The sequence below is a fragment of the Pavona decussata genome, unplaced genomic scaffold (assembly GCF_977016875.1).
Source record: "Pavona decussata unplaced genomic scaffold, jaPavDecu1.1 SCAFFOLD_383, whole genome shotgun sequence".
NCBI classification, from domain to species: domain Eukaryota; kingdom Metazoa; phylum Cnidaria; class Anthozoa; order Scleractinia; family Agariciidae; genus Pavona; species Pavona decussata.
In genome coordinates, this window is record NW_028145756.1 from 635,001 (window position 1) to 655,622 (window position 20,622).

At 38.0% G+C, this 20,622-nt stretch overlaps 1 protein-coding gene across 3 annotated transcripts in view; it reads left to right on the forward strand.

Annotated features, from left to right (window-relative positions):
- The window catches only part of LOC146451853 (uncharacterized), a 97,960-nt gene that overhangs the window by 67,673 nt on the left and 9,665 nt on the right, over positions 1-20,622 (forward strand). The window contains exons 8-12 of one of the 3 annotated variants that reach the window (XM_085098548.1): positions 3,261-3,332; positions 3,734-3,802; positions 4,517-4,588; positions 4,935-5,006; positions 5,350-5,406. In XM_085098548.1, coding sequence (XP_084954674.1) covers positions 3,261-3,332; positions 3,734-3,802; positions 4,517-4,588; positions 4,935-5,006; positions 5,350-5,406 — 342 coding nt within the window. The remainder of the gene's footprint in view (positions 1-3,260; positions 3,333-3,733; positions 3,803-4,516; positions 4,589-4,934; positions 5,007-5,349; positions 5,407-20,622) is intronic. The other 2 variants (XM_085098546.1, XM_085098547.1) reach the window with 2 other exon arrangements.

Sequence of the window (20,622 nt, forward strand, 5' to 3'; positions counted from 1 at the left end):
CCGGACAGCCGTCCTGAGGACACGAAGAAGAACGCGGCAAAAGAAGGCCGCAAAAGACAACCGGAGAGCGATTTAAAAACGGATGAACACTACGGTGGGAGCCATTGCTGCGAAACTTCGGCTAGATTTCTGGAGATGAATGCTAAATTAGACGAACTTTTAGGCTTATTCAGTGAAACGGAAATCCTGAAAACGCGCGTGGCAGTAGTTGAAAGTAAAAGTAAGAGTCTAAAGGAAGCAATGAAGTTCTTAAATGAAGATTTGGAAGAAGTGAAAACGGCATCGACCGGCGTGGGCGCCATTACGAACAAGAATACTGAAGATATCGAATCTCTTGAGAGAAGCTTTCTTTCTTTGAAACGTCGCAACATTAAGTTGGAAGCCTATACAAGAAAAGAAAATATTACGATTTTTTTAACATCGAGGAAAATGAAGGACAAAACGGCAATCCAGAGTCATTAGTTCGTAACGTCCTCAGGGAAAAGATGAAAATTTCAAAGGAAGATGAGGAGTGCATTCGCTTCGACCGCGTCCACCGCATAACACCACGGAAGCCGTCATCGACACCCAGACCAATTATTGTCAAATTTTGCCATTACCAGGATAAGGAGTTTGTATGGTCGTTTGTGAAGAATCTTAAAGGAACAAACATCGAAATTGCCAATGATTTTCCAAAGGAAATAGAGGAAATTCAATCAAAGCTCTATCCCGTCTTAAAGAAGGCGAAGAAAGTCAAGCAATCTGCTTTTTTCAAAGTTCGACAGATTAATCATTAATGAACAGGTCTATCGAGGTAAGGAAACGGAAGATCTCGAGCACTACGGCGTTATAATGTGAACGACTGCTTTTTCCAGGGGAGGGTGCAACGAAAAGCACGCCATGGAATCAACGCTAATTCTGTTGACAGTGTTGATGTGTAAAGGGCGATTTAGACGGTACGATTTTGCCTACGATTTGTCGCATGCGACACGCTTACGCCATGCCTACAACACGAATCGCGTCGTGTAAATCAACCTACAACATCCTTACGACAGACGCACACAACACGAAAAATGTCGTAGGATTTTAAAACATGTTTTAAAATCCTACGACAATCGTAGGTGAAGGCAATGTTTAGTGGCGAAAGTTGTGTACGATTTTTACATGACGCAAGCAGCGCGTGCTCTAGAAATCGCATGCGACAGTCGTAAGAGAAAATCGTACCGTCTAAATCGCCTTAACGACACCGCAATCTTTCTCCAGTGTTCTTTTAGTCCTGTTTATGTTGTTTTGATTTTGATCTTTCGGATCACTTGTAACAATATGAAATTCTTAAGAGAAAAGTGGGCGATTTTTGAATCGTCGTAACAACTCTTTTTATTCATTTATTTATTTATTTTGAGAAAGAAGTGCGGGGGGGGGGGGGGATTGGGAGAGTTAAGGGTTCATGTCAATTAATTTTGTACTTCAAAAAGTGTTATAAGGGGAGTGTATTATGAGATGTATGTGTTATGTGTGTTATGTAGTATTGAGATAAAGCTATATTTAAAAAAAATTACTTTCATTCATCATATCCTGAAATAACTGGCTAAGTGTAGGCTTTCAGCCCGTCTATAGTAACGTCAGATTCATTGCTTGAAAAACAACTGTGATTTAGACAAGCAGGGCTATAAAAGTTTCCCCATGTTTTCAACTTCTTTGATCTCCTTTGGATTAAACCCTTCGGATCACTTGTAACAATATGAAATTCTTAAGAGAAAAGTGGGCGATTTTTGAATCGTCGTAACAACTCTTTTTTATTTATTTATTTATTTATTTATTTATTTATTTATTTAATTTGAGAAAGAAGTGCGGGGGGATTGGGAGAGTTAAGGGTTCATGTCAATTAATTTTGTACTTCAAAAAGTGTAATAAGGATAGTGTATTATGAGATGTATGTGTTATGTGTGTTATGTAGTATTGAGGTAAAGCTATTTAAAAAAAAAAAAAAATACTTTCATTCATCATATCCTGAAATAACTGGCTTAGTTTAGGCTTTCATCCCGTCCAGTAACGTCAGATTCATTGCTTGAAAAACAACTGTGATTTAGACAAGCAGGGCTATAAAAGTTTCTCCATGTTTTCAACTTCTTTGATCTCATTTGGATTAAACCCTTATTTATTACAAGAGTATCATCCAAATGAGCTTAAAGGAGTTAAAAACATGGGGCAACTTTTATAGCCCTGCTTGCCTAAATCACAGTTGTTTTTCAAGCAATGAAACTGACGTTACTAGACGGGCTGAAAGCCTAAACAAAGCCAGTTATTTCAGGGTATGATGAATGATATGAAAAGAGGAAATGAAGAGAAAATCCTTGCTTTTCATATAAAGAAAGAGATAAAAAGAAGCACAAACTGTATCACGGCGCACGAAAAGAACAACAATGATCTGATTTTCACTATTATACTAATCAAAGCCAAATACAAGTTAAATACTTTTGTGATTGTAATTAAACCTATTCAGCCTGGTATTTCCTGAATTCCTGAGCTGGGAGGCACGCGAGGGGGTAGGAGAGAGACCGCTCGGGTACTCTGTGCCTCTCCAATTCCCAGGCTGAATAGAGTTAAGAAGAATATCTCACGCAATTTGTTATTGTCATTTTTATAAGTATGTTACAGTGGCCATTTCTGACATTTTTATCTTTGTTGCTGCCAAATATTATGGTTTCGCGTATTCCTTTTCAGTCTTTCAGGTTTCTATGTATGACAAGAATTATTTTTTGTAGCGGTTAATTTACCAGAGATGTTTTCGACGTACGATTTAGTTCACAACAAGTCAACGTCATTGTTAAGATCAAGTCTGTAAGGCTCAACGTATTTTTTCTCTGTGTGATTTCCCACAAGCGGACGCATAAGTAATTTCAGAAACCTCTGTACTTTCCGCTTCTTTTGTATTAGTCCACGTTTTGCTCTTTAAGTTCGTTGTAGTTGTAGTTCTTATCTCGTTATTTTTTTCTTACTTTACGAAACCGCTTCGCTCCCCTTGACTCCTCTTCGCTACATTACACAAACGCTTCACTCCCATTTGCACGCTTCGAATCGTTTCGTACCGATCAATAAACGTTCTTTTTAAGAAAACTGAAGCGCGTTGAGAATTACCTGTCTAACGGGATGATCTGGGATTCACATATATGCACCGCCCTGTGAGAAACGAGAGCTCAAGTTTTTAAGGAAAAGTTCTGGTCTTACAATCTCAACTCTACTGTCGATCTTTTCTTGTATTTCTTGTTGTTATTTTGAAGGGGATTAAACTTCAACAACATCACCCAAATCAGCTTTGACACCTTTGCTGGACTCAAAGGTCTAAAGACTTTGTGAGTTAATTTCAATATCACCTGAATCTATATTCAATTGGTATATTGCATTGTTTGTTTGTTTGAATTTTGATCTGTTTTCTTTGTTTGTTTTCAAGAACTTCAGTTTCAATTTTCGTTTTTTGTGGCCAAATCTAGGAAGCCTTCCTAAGTTAAGATGTATACTAAGAATTTTTCCCGAACGATAGTCTATTGTTAGTCTAACAAGGGCCTATTCTTAAGAAACAGTTCATAGGATACATCTTACTTAGGAAAGCTTCCTGAACTGGCCCTGATGATATGGAGGGAAGTAAAGTCATTAAAACATAGCTTACTTTATAAGGTAACAAAGTTAAAGCAGACAATGGCTTCTAAGTTTCTTCATGTATTTGCAATCTTTCATCATTTTGTCTTTTCTACAGGATGATGATCAAAAATAAACTAAAGTCCATCCCGAACAATACTTTTTCTGACACTTCTCTGCGGTCCTTGTAAGTAATATACAAAAAGACAAAAGTGAGAGAGCTAGCTGTTGTAATCCACTAATCTAAGTGTCTTGATCCGTTACAAAGTAGTTGACGATATAGTTCCCATTGTAAAGTATCAACAATGAACCCGTATTTGCAAAATGGTGCTTAAAGGTTAGTCAATTGTTTGTCCACATTCTATACAAAAGCCGGATTTACAGTAAACTTTCATGTATTTCATTTATGAGAATCAAGCTGAGTGGAAAGTGAAGGGCTTTGACTCAGAAACATTTTGTATACACCTGAGTTGTGTTTCAAAATACTTCTTATTGAGATCAGTTGCCTCATCTTGATATTATAAGTGACACTAACGTTGATAGTTGAGTCTGAAACCCATTTTGGCACCCAAGGAATGCTTCTGTTCTCTACAAAACTACGGTTAATCATTACCTACCTGCTTCTGGAAAAAAAAAAAAAAAAAAAAAAAAAAAAAAAAAAAAAAGGCCAAGCCGTTAATCCTTGAAGTTCTTTTAACCGTGCAGTTGATCGATAGGATATTTACAAATCACATCCTCTAACTGCTTAGGAAAACTATTTGTCTTTGTCGAGTTTCCTGTTCTCGTAACACCTAAGCAAATACCGAGGGTAACCAAGAAGACGTAATACCTCCCAGCCTTGATGGAGATAACGCCTTTTTACAATTCAACGTTTTTAACATTACTGGTTTTGTTGTTTTAGGTTCCTCCATAGTAATACAATCAAGAGTATTGATCAGAGAGCGTTTTATGGCCTCCATGATCTGGAAATATTGTAAGTCGTATCGAGGAGTAACGTTATCACTAGAGCACCTTGCGTTCCCGTTGAAGAAAAACCCTTGAGTCTCGCACACGCCATCTCAGTGTTTACTAAGCATTTGTACCATTGAAATTATCGTTTAATAGCTTTCACCATAGAGGTTTATTAATTTTTCAAGAAAAATAGCACTCATTGACCAAGTTCGTTCGGGATTTGTGGAAGATAGGCTTACTTTAATTTGTATTTACTGATGCGTGAGAACCTTACATTCAAAGATGACGGTGTATGTTAATTTCTAGCTTACAGATCTTAATTTTGTAAAACTATACGAACTGAAAATAATTATTTTATTCTCTTCCAGAACACTTTTTGATAATCCGTTCACATTCCTACCAGATGGTGTATTTAATGACATGACAGCCAAGGCCAAACTGTAAGTTTAAAAGACTTCCGGAAAAAAAACATTATGTTACTTGATAATTTAATATATTAAACTGCTTCAGTATTTTTTGATGTCTTGGGACCCAATATTGAGCACTTTCTTTAATATGAAATCATTACGCCATTCAGTGTGATCCCAGAACTAATAAAAAAGGCACTGAATTTTTCCAAACAAAAAAAAACATTCTAGTTGTTTAAGGATATGTCAGGTTTGTAAAGACTTGCTCATGTAGACGTTAATTAATGTAGAAACTTTTCGCCAGTGATAACTTGTGCTATTGATTTCTGGCGTTAATACAATAACAGCAGCATGAAAAAATTATAATCTATTTCAGGTCAATAACATGTAAATGGCTTCGTAAACTTCCTCGTGGCAATTACACTTCATCTATGTAAGTACAGGAGAGACTATTGTTTGCTTTTGCCATTGGATATTGCTGTTTTAGAAATAGACAAATCATGAAACTATGCACTACAGGTCTATTTGAATCTCAGTCTCACCATCTACTGGCCCCTTTAAAAGTCTTAAAATAAGTTAACAGAAACGTCAATTTCTGTAGCCACCTTCTGGAAAATCAGCTCAGATAGCACAAGGGTATAGGCTCGAATTTTCCAGAAAGGATTGATATTCTGCTTTGCATCATAAATCACTACAGAATGATCTGTAGCAATCAAATGAACAACAAACGGTGCTTTCAAGAAATGTATTTTTGGGCTAGAAATCATGTCCATTATGAGTGCCATCAAACAAAGGCTAACAGGCTTCTTAGATACAACATATCCTGAAATGACAGGCTAAGTTCGGGCTTCAGGGCTGTCTGTTAACATCAGTTACATTGCTTGACAAAAAAAAAAAAATAGTGATTTAGACAAGCAGGGCTATAAAATATGCACCATATTTTCATTTGTTCATGCTCATTGGACTCATTTGACTTATACCATTGAGCTATCTGAGCTGATTTTCAAAAAGATGGCTACAGAAATTGAGCACATTTTGAGACTGTCTAAGCTGAAGGAATATGCTAGTCATTAACAATACTCCAGTTACGGTTCATCACAAGAAAGTAAGGTCAGGAAATACTATGAAAGAGAAAAGAGGGGCTTTTCTTAGGAATTATACGTGATATTGACGTCTAAGTGAAATGAAACATGACCTGTGATCCGACTAAACAAGTGTGACATTTGGCAATTATTAAAGTGCTCATAACGGATTTTTTTTTATTTTCTCATCTAAATCTTTACATTACGCGAAGAACGTCCGCGAAATTTTTTTTCGATTTGCATGAAACGCGATTCTTTTATGAATTTTACAAATCTTTAAAATCCTATTTTATTGCGGTCCACCCGCCCCGCTGATGGGAATGCCGACGGGCTCACAATAGGGCCACGTGACATAGTCTGTGACGCACATTCAGGAACTCTCGAGTCAATGCACTCACATGACCTTCAGTAAAGTACATTCGCGGCAGAAAGATTCGTGAGATTCACCGGTAGGAAGGGAAAAATTCGCTCCAAACAAGTACGCTGCATGGCAGACAACTTATCTGACACAGAAAGTGAGCAAACCGCTGAAGAAAGCAGCTAGGATGAATTTGAAAGCGTCGAAGTCGAGGCGATAGATAGCGTCCACGAAACAAGTAATACGTGTGAAGATGATGATACACTCGAACCGTACGCGGACGAACCAATAGCAGACGATGAATGGCTAAAAAGATATCGCATGGAACAAGAGGAGAAGCGACGACTCGAGGAAGATTTAACGAAACGCTTGGAGAATAGAGTGCGTGTTAGTGGCTGGTAAAGTTCTCACCTTGCATTTTGCATACGCGTTCGTCATTATCATCTGTCAAAATTATGGCCAAGTACTCACATACATTCGAACGAATTATTTTCCTTGTAGATGTACTTGTGGTAACTGTAGCCGTGATCTGCTAGCAAATATCAGCGAGTGCTACCGCTGCAAGGAACTCGAAGGCAATTGGGAAGCGCTGACTAGCGACATTGTTCTCGCGGAACTACAGGAAGGACACGTGTTGAACTGTGATAATAATAGCTTGTCTCGTTCGCTGAAATTTCGGCCGTAAATTTAATTGTAAGATGGAAGTTGTTAGCTTGTTCAATGAACAGGTTAATTTCCTTTTTGTCACTGTCCCACAGTGAGAAAATGTCATCAATAAAACGTTTCCATTCTATTGGTTTTGTTTTGCTTTGACTTATCACTTTTGTTTCCATATCGGCCGTATGTTTGCAAACGCAACGGCCATTTTTGTACCCATTAATATTGCAGTTCCATGGGTCTGAAGATAATTGTTTCCAACAACTTGGAATGAATTTTTCTGAAGAATAAGTTTGAGTATTTCTTTGAGGTAGTGTGACGGTATAGGAAGTTTATTGCTGTGGAATGCCTCGTATGCTTTGCATACTTTGTAATTCCCTCCTCCTGTGGTATATTTGTATACAAGCTTGTTGCATCCATTGATACTAAGATAGTATCTTGAGAGACCTTGGTCTTCCCTATAAAGTTTACGAAATCTATTGTATCTTTTAGGCGCATACGTCTTGCGAAATGTTCGAAGTCTAACAAGAGTTGGCGTCTAATGTAATTCGTGTCTGTCACCGGTGTCGGGACAAATTTGAGCCCTTTAGAAATAATGCTAACAGGCTGTCGCTAAGTTGTTGGTTTGAAGAATTCTTCATGAATTTCTCGTGTTTTTCTCTTTGTGTCTCAATCCGTTTTTTAGCCAATTTTTTCTCTGCGCTCTTTGCGCTTGTTATTTGTTTTGTGCCCTTTTTCTATTTTGAACCCCCGTTGTGGTGGTTAGGTTTTCAGAGATAACACTGTTATACTTCTTATTATTTTTATTGTTTGCAGAATTCTGCAACACATGTGTGTACAATATCTGTTTGAGCTCGTTGAGTTTATCTACCCTATCTGCATCATGGTTTACAATGTTTTCTGTGTTCGCCGAGTGCGACTGTTCTCGCATCCATCTATTAACATCAGTGCTAGCATTTGTGCTAGTATTTTTTGAGAGCTTGGTCTCAACGAAACTTCGCGGATCTCACGATCTATGAGAATATATACCAAAAAAATTACGCCATATTTTATAAAACTTGCGACTGAGTTAACGTTGAGGTCAAACTATAAACCTCAGAAGGTTACAATGCTTAGAATGTCACAAGCGGGTGTGAATATTCAGTATCGATACCTTACCATTCGCTTTTCCCTGCTCCTCTTCGAAGGTGGCTCTTGGTCTTCGTCTTCCTTTCGCTTAGCATGTTTTGAAGAATAAACACAAACGCCGTTGTCATCCTACTTCAGTTCACGTTTTAAGTTTAAACCTGAATTCATCAACCTTGTGTAATCCTCGTCATTGAAGTGCATCGAGCACAAGGACGAGGTCTTTCCAGGCGCGCGTCCACATCTTCCTCCGCTACAGCATCAAATCGATCCATTTCTTTCGTCTCCTCAGTCTTTACGGGCATGTGGTGCCAAAGACAGGAATCCTGTGCATGCTTATTCCATTCGCTTCGTCTTTGATGTTTCCACATCTCGCTGCAACACATCTTTCCGGCATTTTCAAGAAACGTGCAGAAATAATGCGACTTGTTTTCGGTGAGATTCAGATAAAGGCCGAAGTCACGTGTTCCTGAATCTACGTCACAGCTCTTGCTAAACCGAGAGTAGACTAATGCGAATGGTGGGCCAAAAAGGCGGCAAATTTGAACGTCTTATAAAATTCATAAAAAAATTTGCGTTTTACGCAAATTGTAAATTTTTTTCACTGACGTTCTTAGGGTGATGTTTAGATTCAGATGAGAAAATAAAAAAAAATCAGATATGGGCACTTTAACGGCGCCAACGCATCTTAAATCTGACCTAAAACCCGGTCTTTAAGCGCACAAGTCTAGCTTTCTACAACGGAATCGGCTTAATCGGAGCAAGACAGCGTTTAAAATTGATTTTCCGTCTTCATTCTAAATCCATGGCGTGATGCGAATCACTCCGAACGAACATCTGGAAATTATTTGAGATATGTCCAGGATCGACCTTGTTAGCAAGAATTTGCTAGCAAATTATTTTCGCAAAAGTAACAAGGATTTTCCTTGCTAGCTAAAACCGTTCATTACAAATATCGCAAGAATCGCAAGAATAACAAATATAACAAGATTCAAGACTTAGAAGAACTTGGAGGCAAGAGGGGCCCCGAAATCCCCGCAAATATCGCAAATATCGCAAAAGTAACAAGGATTTTCCTTGCTAGCTAAAACCGTTCATTACAAATATCGCAAAAATCGCAAGAATAACAAATGAGCAAGATTCAAGACTTAAAGGAACTTGAAGGCAAGAAGGGCCCCGAAATCTCCGCAAATATCGCAAATATCGCAAAAGTAACAAGGATTTTCCTCGCTAGCTCAAACCGTTCATTACAAATATCGCAAGAATCGCAAGAATAACAAATATAACAAGATTCAAGACTTAGAAGAACTTGAAGGCAAGAGGGGCCCCGAAATCCCCGCAAATATCGCAAATATCGCAAAAGTAACAAGGATTTTCCTTGCTAGCTAAAATCGTTCATTACAAATATCGCAAAAATCGCAAGAATAACAAATATAACGAGATTCAAGACTTAGAAGAACTTGAAGGCAAGAGGGGCCCCGAAATCCCCGCAAATATCGCAAATATCGCAAAAGTAACAAGGATTTTCCTTGCTAGCTAAAATCGTTCATTACAAATATCGCAAAAATCGCAAGAATAACAAATATAACGAGATTCAAGACTTAGAAGAACTTGAAGGAAAGAGGGGCACCGAAATCCCCGCAAATATCGCAAATATCGCAAAAGTAACAAGGATTTTCCTTGCTAGCTTAAACCGTTCATTACAAATATCGCAAGAATCGCAAGAATAACAAATATAACAAGATTCAAGACTTAGAAGAACTTGGAGGCAAGAGGGACCCCGAAATCCCCGCAAATATCGCAAATATCGCAAAAGTAACAAGGATTTTCCTTGCTAGCTAAAATCGTTCATTACAAACATCGCAAAAATCGCAAGAATAACAAATGAGCAAGATTCAAGACTTAAAGGAACTTGAAGGCAAGAAGGGCCCCGAAATCTCCGCAAATATCGCAAATATCGCAAAAGTAACAAGGATTTTCCTTGCTAGCTCAAACCGTTCATTACAAATATCGCAAGAATCGCAAGAATAACAAATGTAACAAGATTCAAGACTTAGAAGAACTTGAAGGCAAGAGGGGCCCCGAAATCCCCGCAAATATCGCAAATATCGCAAAAGTAACAAGGATTTTCTTTGCTAGCTAAAACCGTTCATTACAAATATCGCAAGAATCGCAAGAATAACAAATATAACAAGATTCAAGACTTAGAAGAACTTGAAGGCAAGAGGGGCCCCGAAATCCCCGCAAATATCGCAAATATCGCAAAAGTAACAAGGATTTTCCTTGCTAGCTAAAATCGTTCATTACAAATATCGCAAAAATCGCAAGAATAACAAATATAACGAGATTCAAGACTTAGAAGAACTTGAAGGAAAGAGGGGCCCCGAAATCCCCGCAAATATCGCAAATATCGCAAAAGTAACAAGGATTTTCCTTGCTAGCTTAAACCGTTCATTACAAATATCGCAAGAATCGCAAGAATAACAAATATAACAAGATTCAAGACTTAGAAAAACTTGGAGGCAAGAGGGGCCCCGAAATCCCCGCAAATATCGCAAATATCGCAAAAGTAACAAGGATTTTCCTTGCTAGCTAAAATCGTTCATTACAAATATCGCAAAAATCGCAAGAATAACAAATGTAGCAAGATTCAAGACTTCAAGGAACTTGAAGACAAGAAGGGCCCCGAAATCTCCGCAAATATCGCAAATATCGCAAAAGTAACAAGGATTTTCCTTGCTAGATAAAACCGTTCATTACAAATATCGCAAGAATCGCAAGAATAACAAATGTAACAAGATTCAAGACTTAGAAGAACTTGAAGGCAAGAGGGGCCCCGAAATCCCCGCAAATATCGCAAAAGTAACAAGGATTTTCCTTGCTAGCTAAAACCGTTCATTACAAATATCGCAAAAATCGCAAGAATAACAATTATAACAAGATTCAAGACTTAGAAGAACTTGAAGGCAAGGGGGGCCCCGAAATCGCCGCAAATATCGCAAATATCGCAAAAGTAACAAGGATTTTCCTTGCTAGCTAAAATCGTTCATTACAAATATCGCAAAAATCGCAAGAATAACAAATATAACAAGATTCAAGACTTAGAAGAACTTGAAGGCAAGAGGGGCCCCGAAATCTCCGCAAATATCGCAAATATCGCAAAAGTAACAAGGATTTTCCTTGCTAGCTCAAACCGTTCATTACAAATATCGCAAGAATCGCAAGAATAACAAATGAAACAAGATTCAAGACTTAGAAGAACTTGAAGGCAAGAGGGGCCCCGAAATCCCCGCAAATATCGCAAAAGTAACAAGGATTTTCTTTGCTAGCTAAAACCGTTCATTACAAATATCGCAAGAATCGCAAGAATAACAAATATAAAAAGATTCAAGACTTAGAAGAACTTGAAGGCAAGAGGGGCCCCGAAATCCCCGCAAATATCGCAAAAGTAACAAGGATTTTCCTTGCTAGCTAAAATCGTTCATTACAAATATCGCAAAAATCGCAAGAATAACAAATATAACAAGATTCCAGACTTAGAAGAACTTGAAGGAAAGAGGGGCCCCGAAATCCCCGCAAATATCGCAAATATCGCAAAAGTAACAAGGATTTTCCTTGCTAGCTTAAACCGTTCATTACAAATATCGCAAGAATCGCAAGAATAACAAATATAACAAGATTCAAGACTTAGAAAAACTTGGAGGCAAGAGGGGCCCCGAAATCCCCGCAAATATCGCAAATATCGCAAAAGTAACAAGGATTTTCCTTGCTAGCTAAAATCGTTCATTACAAATATCGCAAGAATCGCAAGAATAACAAATATAACAAGATTCAAGACTTAGAAGAACTTGAAGGCAAGAGGGGCCCCGAAATCCCCGCAAATATCGCAAAAGTAACAAGGATTTTCCTGGCTAGCTAAAACCGTTCATTACAAATATCGCAAGAATCGCAAGAATAACAAATATAACAAGATTCAAGACTTAGAAGAACTTGAAGGCAAGAGGGGCCCCGAAATCCCCGCAAATATCGCAAATATCGCAAAAGTAACAAGGATTTTCCTTGCTAGCTAAAATCGTTCATTACAAATATCGCAAAAATCGCAAGAATAACAAATATAACGAGATTCAAGACTTAGAAGAACTTGAAGGCAAGAGGGGCCCCGAAATCCCCGCAAATATCGCAAATATCGCAAAAGTAACAAGGATTTTCCTTGCTAGCTAAAATCGTTCATTACAAATATCGCAAAAATCGCAAGAATAACAAATATAACGAGATTCAAGACTTAGAAGAACTTGAAGGAAAGAGGGGCACCGAAATCCCCGCAAATATCGCAAATATCGCAAAAGTAACAAGGATTTTCCTTGCTAGCTTAAACCGTTCATTACAAATATCGCAAGAATCGCAAGAATAACAAATATAACAAGATTCAAGACTTAGAAGAACTTGGAGGCAAGAGGGACCCCGAAATCCCCGCAAATATCGCAAATATCGCAAAAGTAACAAGGATTTTCCTTGCTAGCTAAAATCGTTCATTACAAACATCGCAAAAATCGCAAGAATAACAAATGAGCAAGATTCAAGACTTAAAGGAACTTGAAGGCAAGAAGGGCCCCGAAATCTCCGCAAATATCGCAAATATCGCAAAAGTAACAAGGATTTTCCTTGCTAGCTCAAACCGTTCATTACAAATATCGCAAGAATCGCAAGAATAACAAATGTAACAAGATTCAAGACTTAGAAGAACTTGAAGGCAAGAGGGGCCCCGAAATCCCCGCAAATATCGCAAATATCGCAAAAGTAACAAGGATTTTCTTTGCTAGCTAAAACCGTTCATTACAAATATCGCAAGAATCGCAAGAATAACAAATATAACAAGATTCAAGACTTAGAAGAACTTGAAGGCAAGAGGGGCCCCGAAATCCCCGCAAATATCGCAAATATCGCAAAAGTAACAAGGATTTTCCTTGCTAGCTAAAATCGTTCATTACAAATATCGCAAAAATCGCAAGAATAACAAATATAACGAGATTCAAGACTTAGAAGAACTTGAAGGAAAGAGGGGCCCCGAAATCCCCGCAAATATCGCAAATATCGCAAAAGTAACAAGGATTTTCCTTGCTAGCTTAAACCGTTCATTACAAATATCGCAAGAATCGCAAGAATAACAAATATAACAAGATTCAAGACTTAGAAAAACTTGGAGGCAAGAGGGGCCCCGAAATCCCCGCAAATATCGCAAATATCGCAAAAGTAACAAGGATTTTCCTTGCTAGCTAAAATCGTTCATTACAAATATCGCAAAAATCGCAAGAATAACAAATGTAGCAAGATTCAAGACTTCAAGGAACTTGAAGACAAGAAGGGCCCCGAAATCTCCGCAAATATCGCAAATATCGCAAAAGTAACAAGGATTTTCCTTGCTAGATAAAACCGTTCATTACAAATATCGCAAGAATCGCAAGAATAACAAATGTAACAAGATTCAAGACTTAGAAGAACTTGAAGGCAAGAGGGGCCCCGAAATCCCCGCAAATATCGCAAAAGTAACAAGGATTTTCCTTGCTAGCTAAAACCGTTCATTACGAATATCGCAAAAATCGCAAGAATAACAAATATAACAAGATTCAAGACTTAGAAGAACTTGAAGGCAAGGGGGGCCCCGAAATCGCCGCAAATATCGCAAATATCGCAAAAGTAACAAGGATTTTCCTTGCTAGCTAAAATCGTTCATTACAAATATCGCAAGAATCGCAAGAATAACAAATATAACAAGATTCAAGACTTAGAAGAACTTGAAGGCAAGAGGGGCCCCGAAATCTCCGCAAATATCGCAAATATCGCAAAAGTAACAAGGATTTTCCTTGCTAGCTCAAACCGTTCATTACAAATATCGCAAGAATCGCAAGAATAACAAATGTAACAAGATTCAAGACTTAGAAGAACTTGAAGGCAAGAGGGGCCCCGAAATCCCCGCAAATATCGCAAAAGTAACAAGGATTTTCTTTGCTAGCTAAAACCGTTCATTACAAATATCGCAAGAATCGCAAGAATAACAAATATAACAAGATTCAAGACTTAGAAGAACTTGAAGGCAAGAGGGGCCCCGAAATCCCCGCAAATATCGCAAAAGTAACAAGGATTTTCCTTGCTAGCTAAAATCGTTCATTACAAATATCGCAAAAATCGCAAGAATAACAAATATAACAAGATTCCAGACTTAGAAGAACTTGAAGGAAAGAGGGGCCCCGAAATCCCCGCAAATATCGCAAATATCGCAAAAGTAACAAGGATTTTCCTTGCTAGCTTAAACCGTTCATTACAAATATCGCAAGAATCGCAAGAATAACAAATATAACAAGATTCAAGACTTAGAAAAACTTGGAGGCAAGAGGGGCCCCGAAATCCCCGCAAATATCGCAAATATCGCAAAAGTAACAAGGATTTTCCTTGCTAGCTAAAATCGTTCATTACAAATATCGCAAGAATCGCAAGAATAACAAATATAACAAGATTCAAGACTTAGAAGAACTTGAAGGCAAGAGGGGCCCCGAAATCCCCGCAAATATCGCAGAAGTAACAAGGATTTTCCTTGCTAGCTAAAACCGTTCATTACAAATATCGCAAGAATCGCAAGAATAACAAATATAACAAGATTCAAGACTTAGAAGAACTTGAAGGCAAGGGGGGCCCCGAAATCCCCGCAAATATCGCAAATATCGCAAAAGTAACAAGGATTTTCCTTGCTAGCTAAAATCGTTCATTACAAATATCGCAAAAATCGCAAGAATAACAAATGTAGCAAGATTCAAGACTTCAAGGAACTTGAAGGCAAGAAGGGCCCCGAAATCTCCGCAAATATCGCAAATATCGCAAAAGTAACAAGGATTTTCCTTGCTAGCTAAAACCGTTCATTACAAATATCGCAAGAATCGCAAGAATAACAAATGTAACAAGATTCAAGACTTAGAAGAACTTGAAGGCAAGAGGGGCCCCGAAATCCCTGCAAATATCGCAAAAGTAACAAGGATTTTCTTTGCTAGCTAAAACCGTTCATTACAAATATCGCAAAAATCGCAAGAATAACAAATATAACAAGATTCAAGACTTAGAAGAACTTGAAGGCAAGGGGGGCCCCGAAATCTCCGCAAAAATCGCAAATATCGCAAAAGTAACAAGGATTTTCCTTGCTAGCTAAAATCGTTCATTACAAATATCGCAAGAATCGCAAGAATAACAAATATAACAAGATTCAAGACTTAGAAGAACTTGAAGGCAAGAGGGGCCCCGAAATCCCTGCAAATATCGCAAATATCGCAAAAGTAACAAGGATTTTCCTTGCTAGCTAAAATCGTTCATTACAAATATCGCAAAAATCGCAAGAATAACAAATATAGCAAGATTCAAGACTTAGAAGAACTTGAAGGCAAGAGGGGCCCCAAAATCCCCGCAAATATCGCAAAAGTAACAAGGATTTTCCTTGCTAGCTAAAACCGTTCATTACAAATATCGCAAGAATCGCAAGAATAACAAATATAACAAGATACAAGACTTAGAAGAACTTGAAGGCAAGAGGGGCCCCGAAATCCCCGCAAATATCGCAAAAGTAACAAGGATTTTCCTTGCTAGCTAAAATCGTTCATTACAAATATCGCAAAAATCGCAAGAATAAAAAATATAACAAGATTCAAGACTTAGAAGAACTTGAAGGAAAGAGGGGCCCCAAAATCCCCGCAAATATCGCAAAAGTAACAAGGATTTTCCTTGCTAGCTAAAACCGTTCATTACAAATATCGCAAGAATCGCAAGAATAACAAATATAACAAGATACAAGACTTAGAAGAACTTGGAGGCAAGAGGGGCCCCGAAATCCCCGCAAATATCGCAAATATCGCAAAAGTAACAAGGATTTTCCTTGCTAGCTAAAATCGTTCATTACAAATATCGCAAAAATCGCAAGAATAACAAATATAACGAGATTCAAGACTTAGAAGAACTTGAAGGCAAGAGGGGCCCCGAAATCCCCGCAAATATCGCAAATATCGCAAAAGTAACAAGGATTTTCCTTGCTAGCTAAAACCGTTCATTACAAATATCGCAAGAATCGCAAGAATAACAAATATAACAAGATTCAAGACTTAGAAGAACTTGAAGGAAAGAGGGGCCCCGAAATCCCCGCAAATATCGCAAATATCGCAAAAGTAACAAGGATTTTCCTTGCTAGCTTAAACCGTTCATTACAAATATCGCAAGAATCGCAAGAATAACAAATATAACAAGATTCAAGACTTAGAAAAACTTGGAGGCAAGAGGGGCCCCGAAATCCCCGCAAATATCGCAAATATCGCAAAAGTAACAAGGATTTTCCTTGCTAGCTAAAATCGTTCATTACAAATATCGCAAAAATCGCAAGAATAACAAATGTAGCAAGATTCAAGACTTCAAGGAACTTGAAGACAAGAAGGGCCCCGAAATCTCCGCAAATATCGCAAATATCGCAAAAGTAACAAGGATTTTCCTTGCTAGATAAAACCGTTCATTACAAATATCGCAAGAATCGCAAGAATAATAAATGTAACAAGATTCAAGACTTAGAAGAACTTGAAGGCAAGAGGGGCCCCGAAATCCCCGCAAATATCGCAAAAGTAACAAGGATTTTCCTTGCTAGCTAAAACCGTTCATTACAAATATCGCAAAAATCGCAAGAATAACAAATATAACAAGATTCAAGACTTAGAAGAACTTGAAGGCAAGGGGGGCCCCGAAATCGCCGCAAATATCGCAAATATCGCAAAAGTAACAAGGATTTTCCTTGCTAGCTAAAATCGTTCATTACAAATATCGCAAGAATCGCAAGAATAACAAATATAACAAGATTCAAGACTTAGAAGAACTTGAAGGCAAGAGGGGCCCCGAAATCTCCGCAAATATCGCAAATATCGCAAAAGTAACAAGGATTTTCCTTGCTAGCTCAAACCGTTCATTACAAATATCGCAAGAATCGCAAGAATAACAAATGTAACAAGATTCAAGACTTAGAAGAACTTGAAGGCAAGAGGGGCCCCGAAATCCCCGCAAATATCGCAAAAGTAACAAGGATTTTCTTTGCTAGCTAAAACCGTTCATTACAAATATCGCAAGAATCGCAAGAATAACAAATATAACAAGATTCAAGACTTAGAAGAACTTGAAGGCAAGAGGGGCCCCGAAATCCCCGCAAATATCGCAAAAGTAACAAGGATTTTCCTTGCTAGCTAAAATCGTTCATTACAAATATCGCAAAAATCGCAAGAATAACAAATATAACAAGATTCCAGACTTAGAAGAACTTGAAGGAAAGAAGGGCCCCGAAATCCCCGCAAATATCGCAAATATCGCAAAAGTAACAAGGATTTTCCTTGCTAGCTTAAACCGTTCATTACAAATATCGCAAGAATCGCAAGAATAACAAATATAACAAGATTCAAGACTTAGAAAAACTTGGAGGCAAGAGGGGCCCCGAAATCCCCGCAAATATCGCAAATATCGCAAAAGTAACAAGGATTTTCCTTGCTAGCTAAAATCGTTCATTACAAATATCGCAAGAATCGCAAGAATAACAAATATAACAAGATTCAAGACTTAGAAGAACTTGAAGGCAAGAGGGGCCCCGAAATCCCCGCAAATATCGCAGAAGTAACAAGGATTTTCCTTGCTAGCTAAAACCGTTCATTACAAATATCGCAAGAATCGCAAGAATAACAAATATAACAAGATTCAAGACTTAGAAGAACTTGAAGGCAAGGGGGGCCCCGAAATCCCCGCAAATATCGCAAATATCGCAAAAGTAACAAGGATTTTCCTTGCTAGCTAAAATCGTTCATTACAAATATCGCAAAAATCGCAAGAATAACAAATGTAGCAAGATTCAAGACTTCAAGGAACTTGAAGGCAAGAAGGGCCCCGAAATCTCCGCAAATATCGCAAATATCGCAAAAGTAACAAGGATTTTCCTTGCTAGCTAAAACCGTTCATTACAAATATCGCAAGAATCGCAAGAATAACAAATGTAACAAGATTCAAGACTTAGAAGAACTTGAAGGCAAGAGGGGCCCCGAAATCCCTGCAAATATCGCAAAAGTAACAAGGATTTTCTTTGCTAGCTAAAACCGTTCATTACAAATATCGCAAAAATCGCAAGAATAACAAATATAACAAGATTCAAGACTTAGAAGAACTTGAAGGCAAGGGGGGCCCCGAAATCTCCGCAAATATCGCAAATATCGCAAAAGTAACAAGGATTTTCCTTGCTAGCTAAAATCGTTCATTACAAATATCGCAAGAATCGCAAGAATAACAAATATAACAAGATTCAAGACTTAGAAGAACTTGAAGGCAAGAGGGGCCCCGAAATCCCTGCAAATATCGCAAATATCGCAAAAGTAACAAGGATTTTCCTTGCTAGCTAAAATCGTTCATTACAAATATCGCAAAAATCGCAAGAATAACAAATATAACAAGATTCAAGACTTAGAAGAACTTGAAGGCAAGAGGGGCCCCAAAATCCCCGCAAATATCGCAAAAGTAACAAGGATTTTCCTTGCTAGCTAAAACCGTTCATTACAAATATCGCAAGAATCGCAAGAATAACAAATATAACAAGATACAAGACTTAGAAGAACTTGAAGGCAAGAGGGGCCCCGAAATCCCCGCAAATATCGCAAAAGTAACAAGGATTTTCCTTGCTAGCTAAAATCGTTCATTACAAATATCGCAAAAATCGCAAGAATAAAAAATATAACAAGATTCAAGACTTAGAAGAACTTGAAGGAAAGAGGGGCCCCAAAATCCCCGCAAATATCGCAAAAGTAACAAGGATTTTCCTTGCTAGCTAAAACCGTTCATTACAAATATCGCAAGAATCGCAAGAATAACAAATATAACAAGATACAAGACTTAGAAGAACTTGGAGGCAAGAGGGGCCCCGAAATCCCCGCAAATATCGCAAATATCGCAAAAGTAACAAGGATTTTCCTTGCTAGCTAAAATCGTTCATTACAAATATCGCAAAAATCGCAAGAATAACAAATATAACGAGATTCAAGACTTAGAAGAACTTGAAGGCAAGAGGGGCCCCGAAATCCCCGCAAATATCGCAAATATCGCAAAAGTAACAAGGATTTTCCTTGCTAGCTAAAACCGTTCATTACAAATATCGCAAGAATCGCAAGAATAACAAATATAACAAGATTCAAGACTTAGAAGAACTTGAAGGCCAGAGGGGCCCCGAAATCCCCGCAAATATCGCAAATATCGCAAAAGTAACAAGGATTTTCCTTGCTAGCTAAAATCGTTCATTACAAATATCGCAAAAATCGCAAGAATAACAAATATAACAAGATTCAAGACTTAGAAGAACTTGAAGACAAGAGGGGCCCCAAAATCCCCGCAAATGTCGGGTAAAAGGCTCCAGTTCAAATCTGCCATCCAGCATTTTTGCAGTTGTTCCTTAACGTTCAGCACTCCATTGTCATAAGCATTGTTGGTCGCCATCGTCCAGGGTACCGTGACAGTCAATTCCTTCCACCACGATAGGCAGCCAAATGTTAAATGCGCCGGCCAAAAAAGGATGTATGCTTAAATAAGAGTCGGTCGTATGCCGTATTGTTTGGAATGAAATAGACCGCGTTACCGCTAAGGTGTGATATAAATGATTCTTTTGTGTAATGTCGGCTGGCAGGCGTGTCAAAGACAAGGTTTTTTTGTCTCGGTCCCAAGGGTGCGTTGCTTCAACAGAGGAGGTTCCATTGTTATACAGATAATAAACTGAGCCCTAGGAAAATGATCTTAAAAAAGAGTAATTAAACAGAGTTCACGGATCACAAAGCAATGTTTATTATTCATAATTATCTACTCATTGCTTTCTACTGTGTATTTATTTTCCGATTGTAACACACACGACAGGACAACAGAAAGTTTTTCGAATTATTTGGCGCTGAAGTTTAATTGCTTGATAAGATACAATCGTCATGAGATGTGTATTTCCATCATTAACTTTCTTTGGTCTTGAAGTTTTAAACTTGCCGACACTAGGATTAAGGATTAACAGAATTGAAGTACTCTAAACATTTGCCGGTTACGTTTTGTTGTAGTAAATTTTTTTGTAGCCGCACTATTTAAGCATAATGTTTATATTGATAGCAATGAGTAAAAGTTTCCCCAAAAACCGCGCGTTGTCTTGAGCGTTCTTGTTTTTTTACGTGTAACGGAAAGTAGTAAATTTTATGGCTTTGACTCCTGATAAGGTCTTTGAACACTTGTAAGGACCTGAAACGTCACATTCGGTTATAAGTTCATTATTTTTGAAAAGGGTGGTAACAATAAAAGGTGATTGAAACAAGCGGTTTGGGAAGAATTACTCTAATGCCGAAAATAACCAAAGGCCACCATA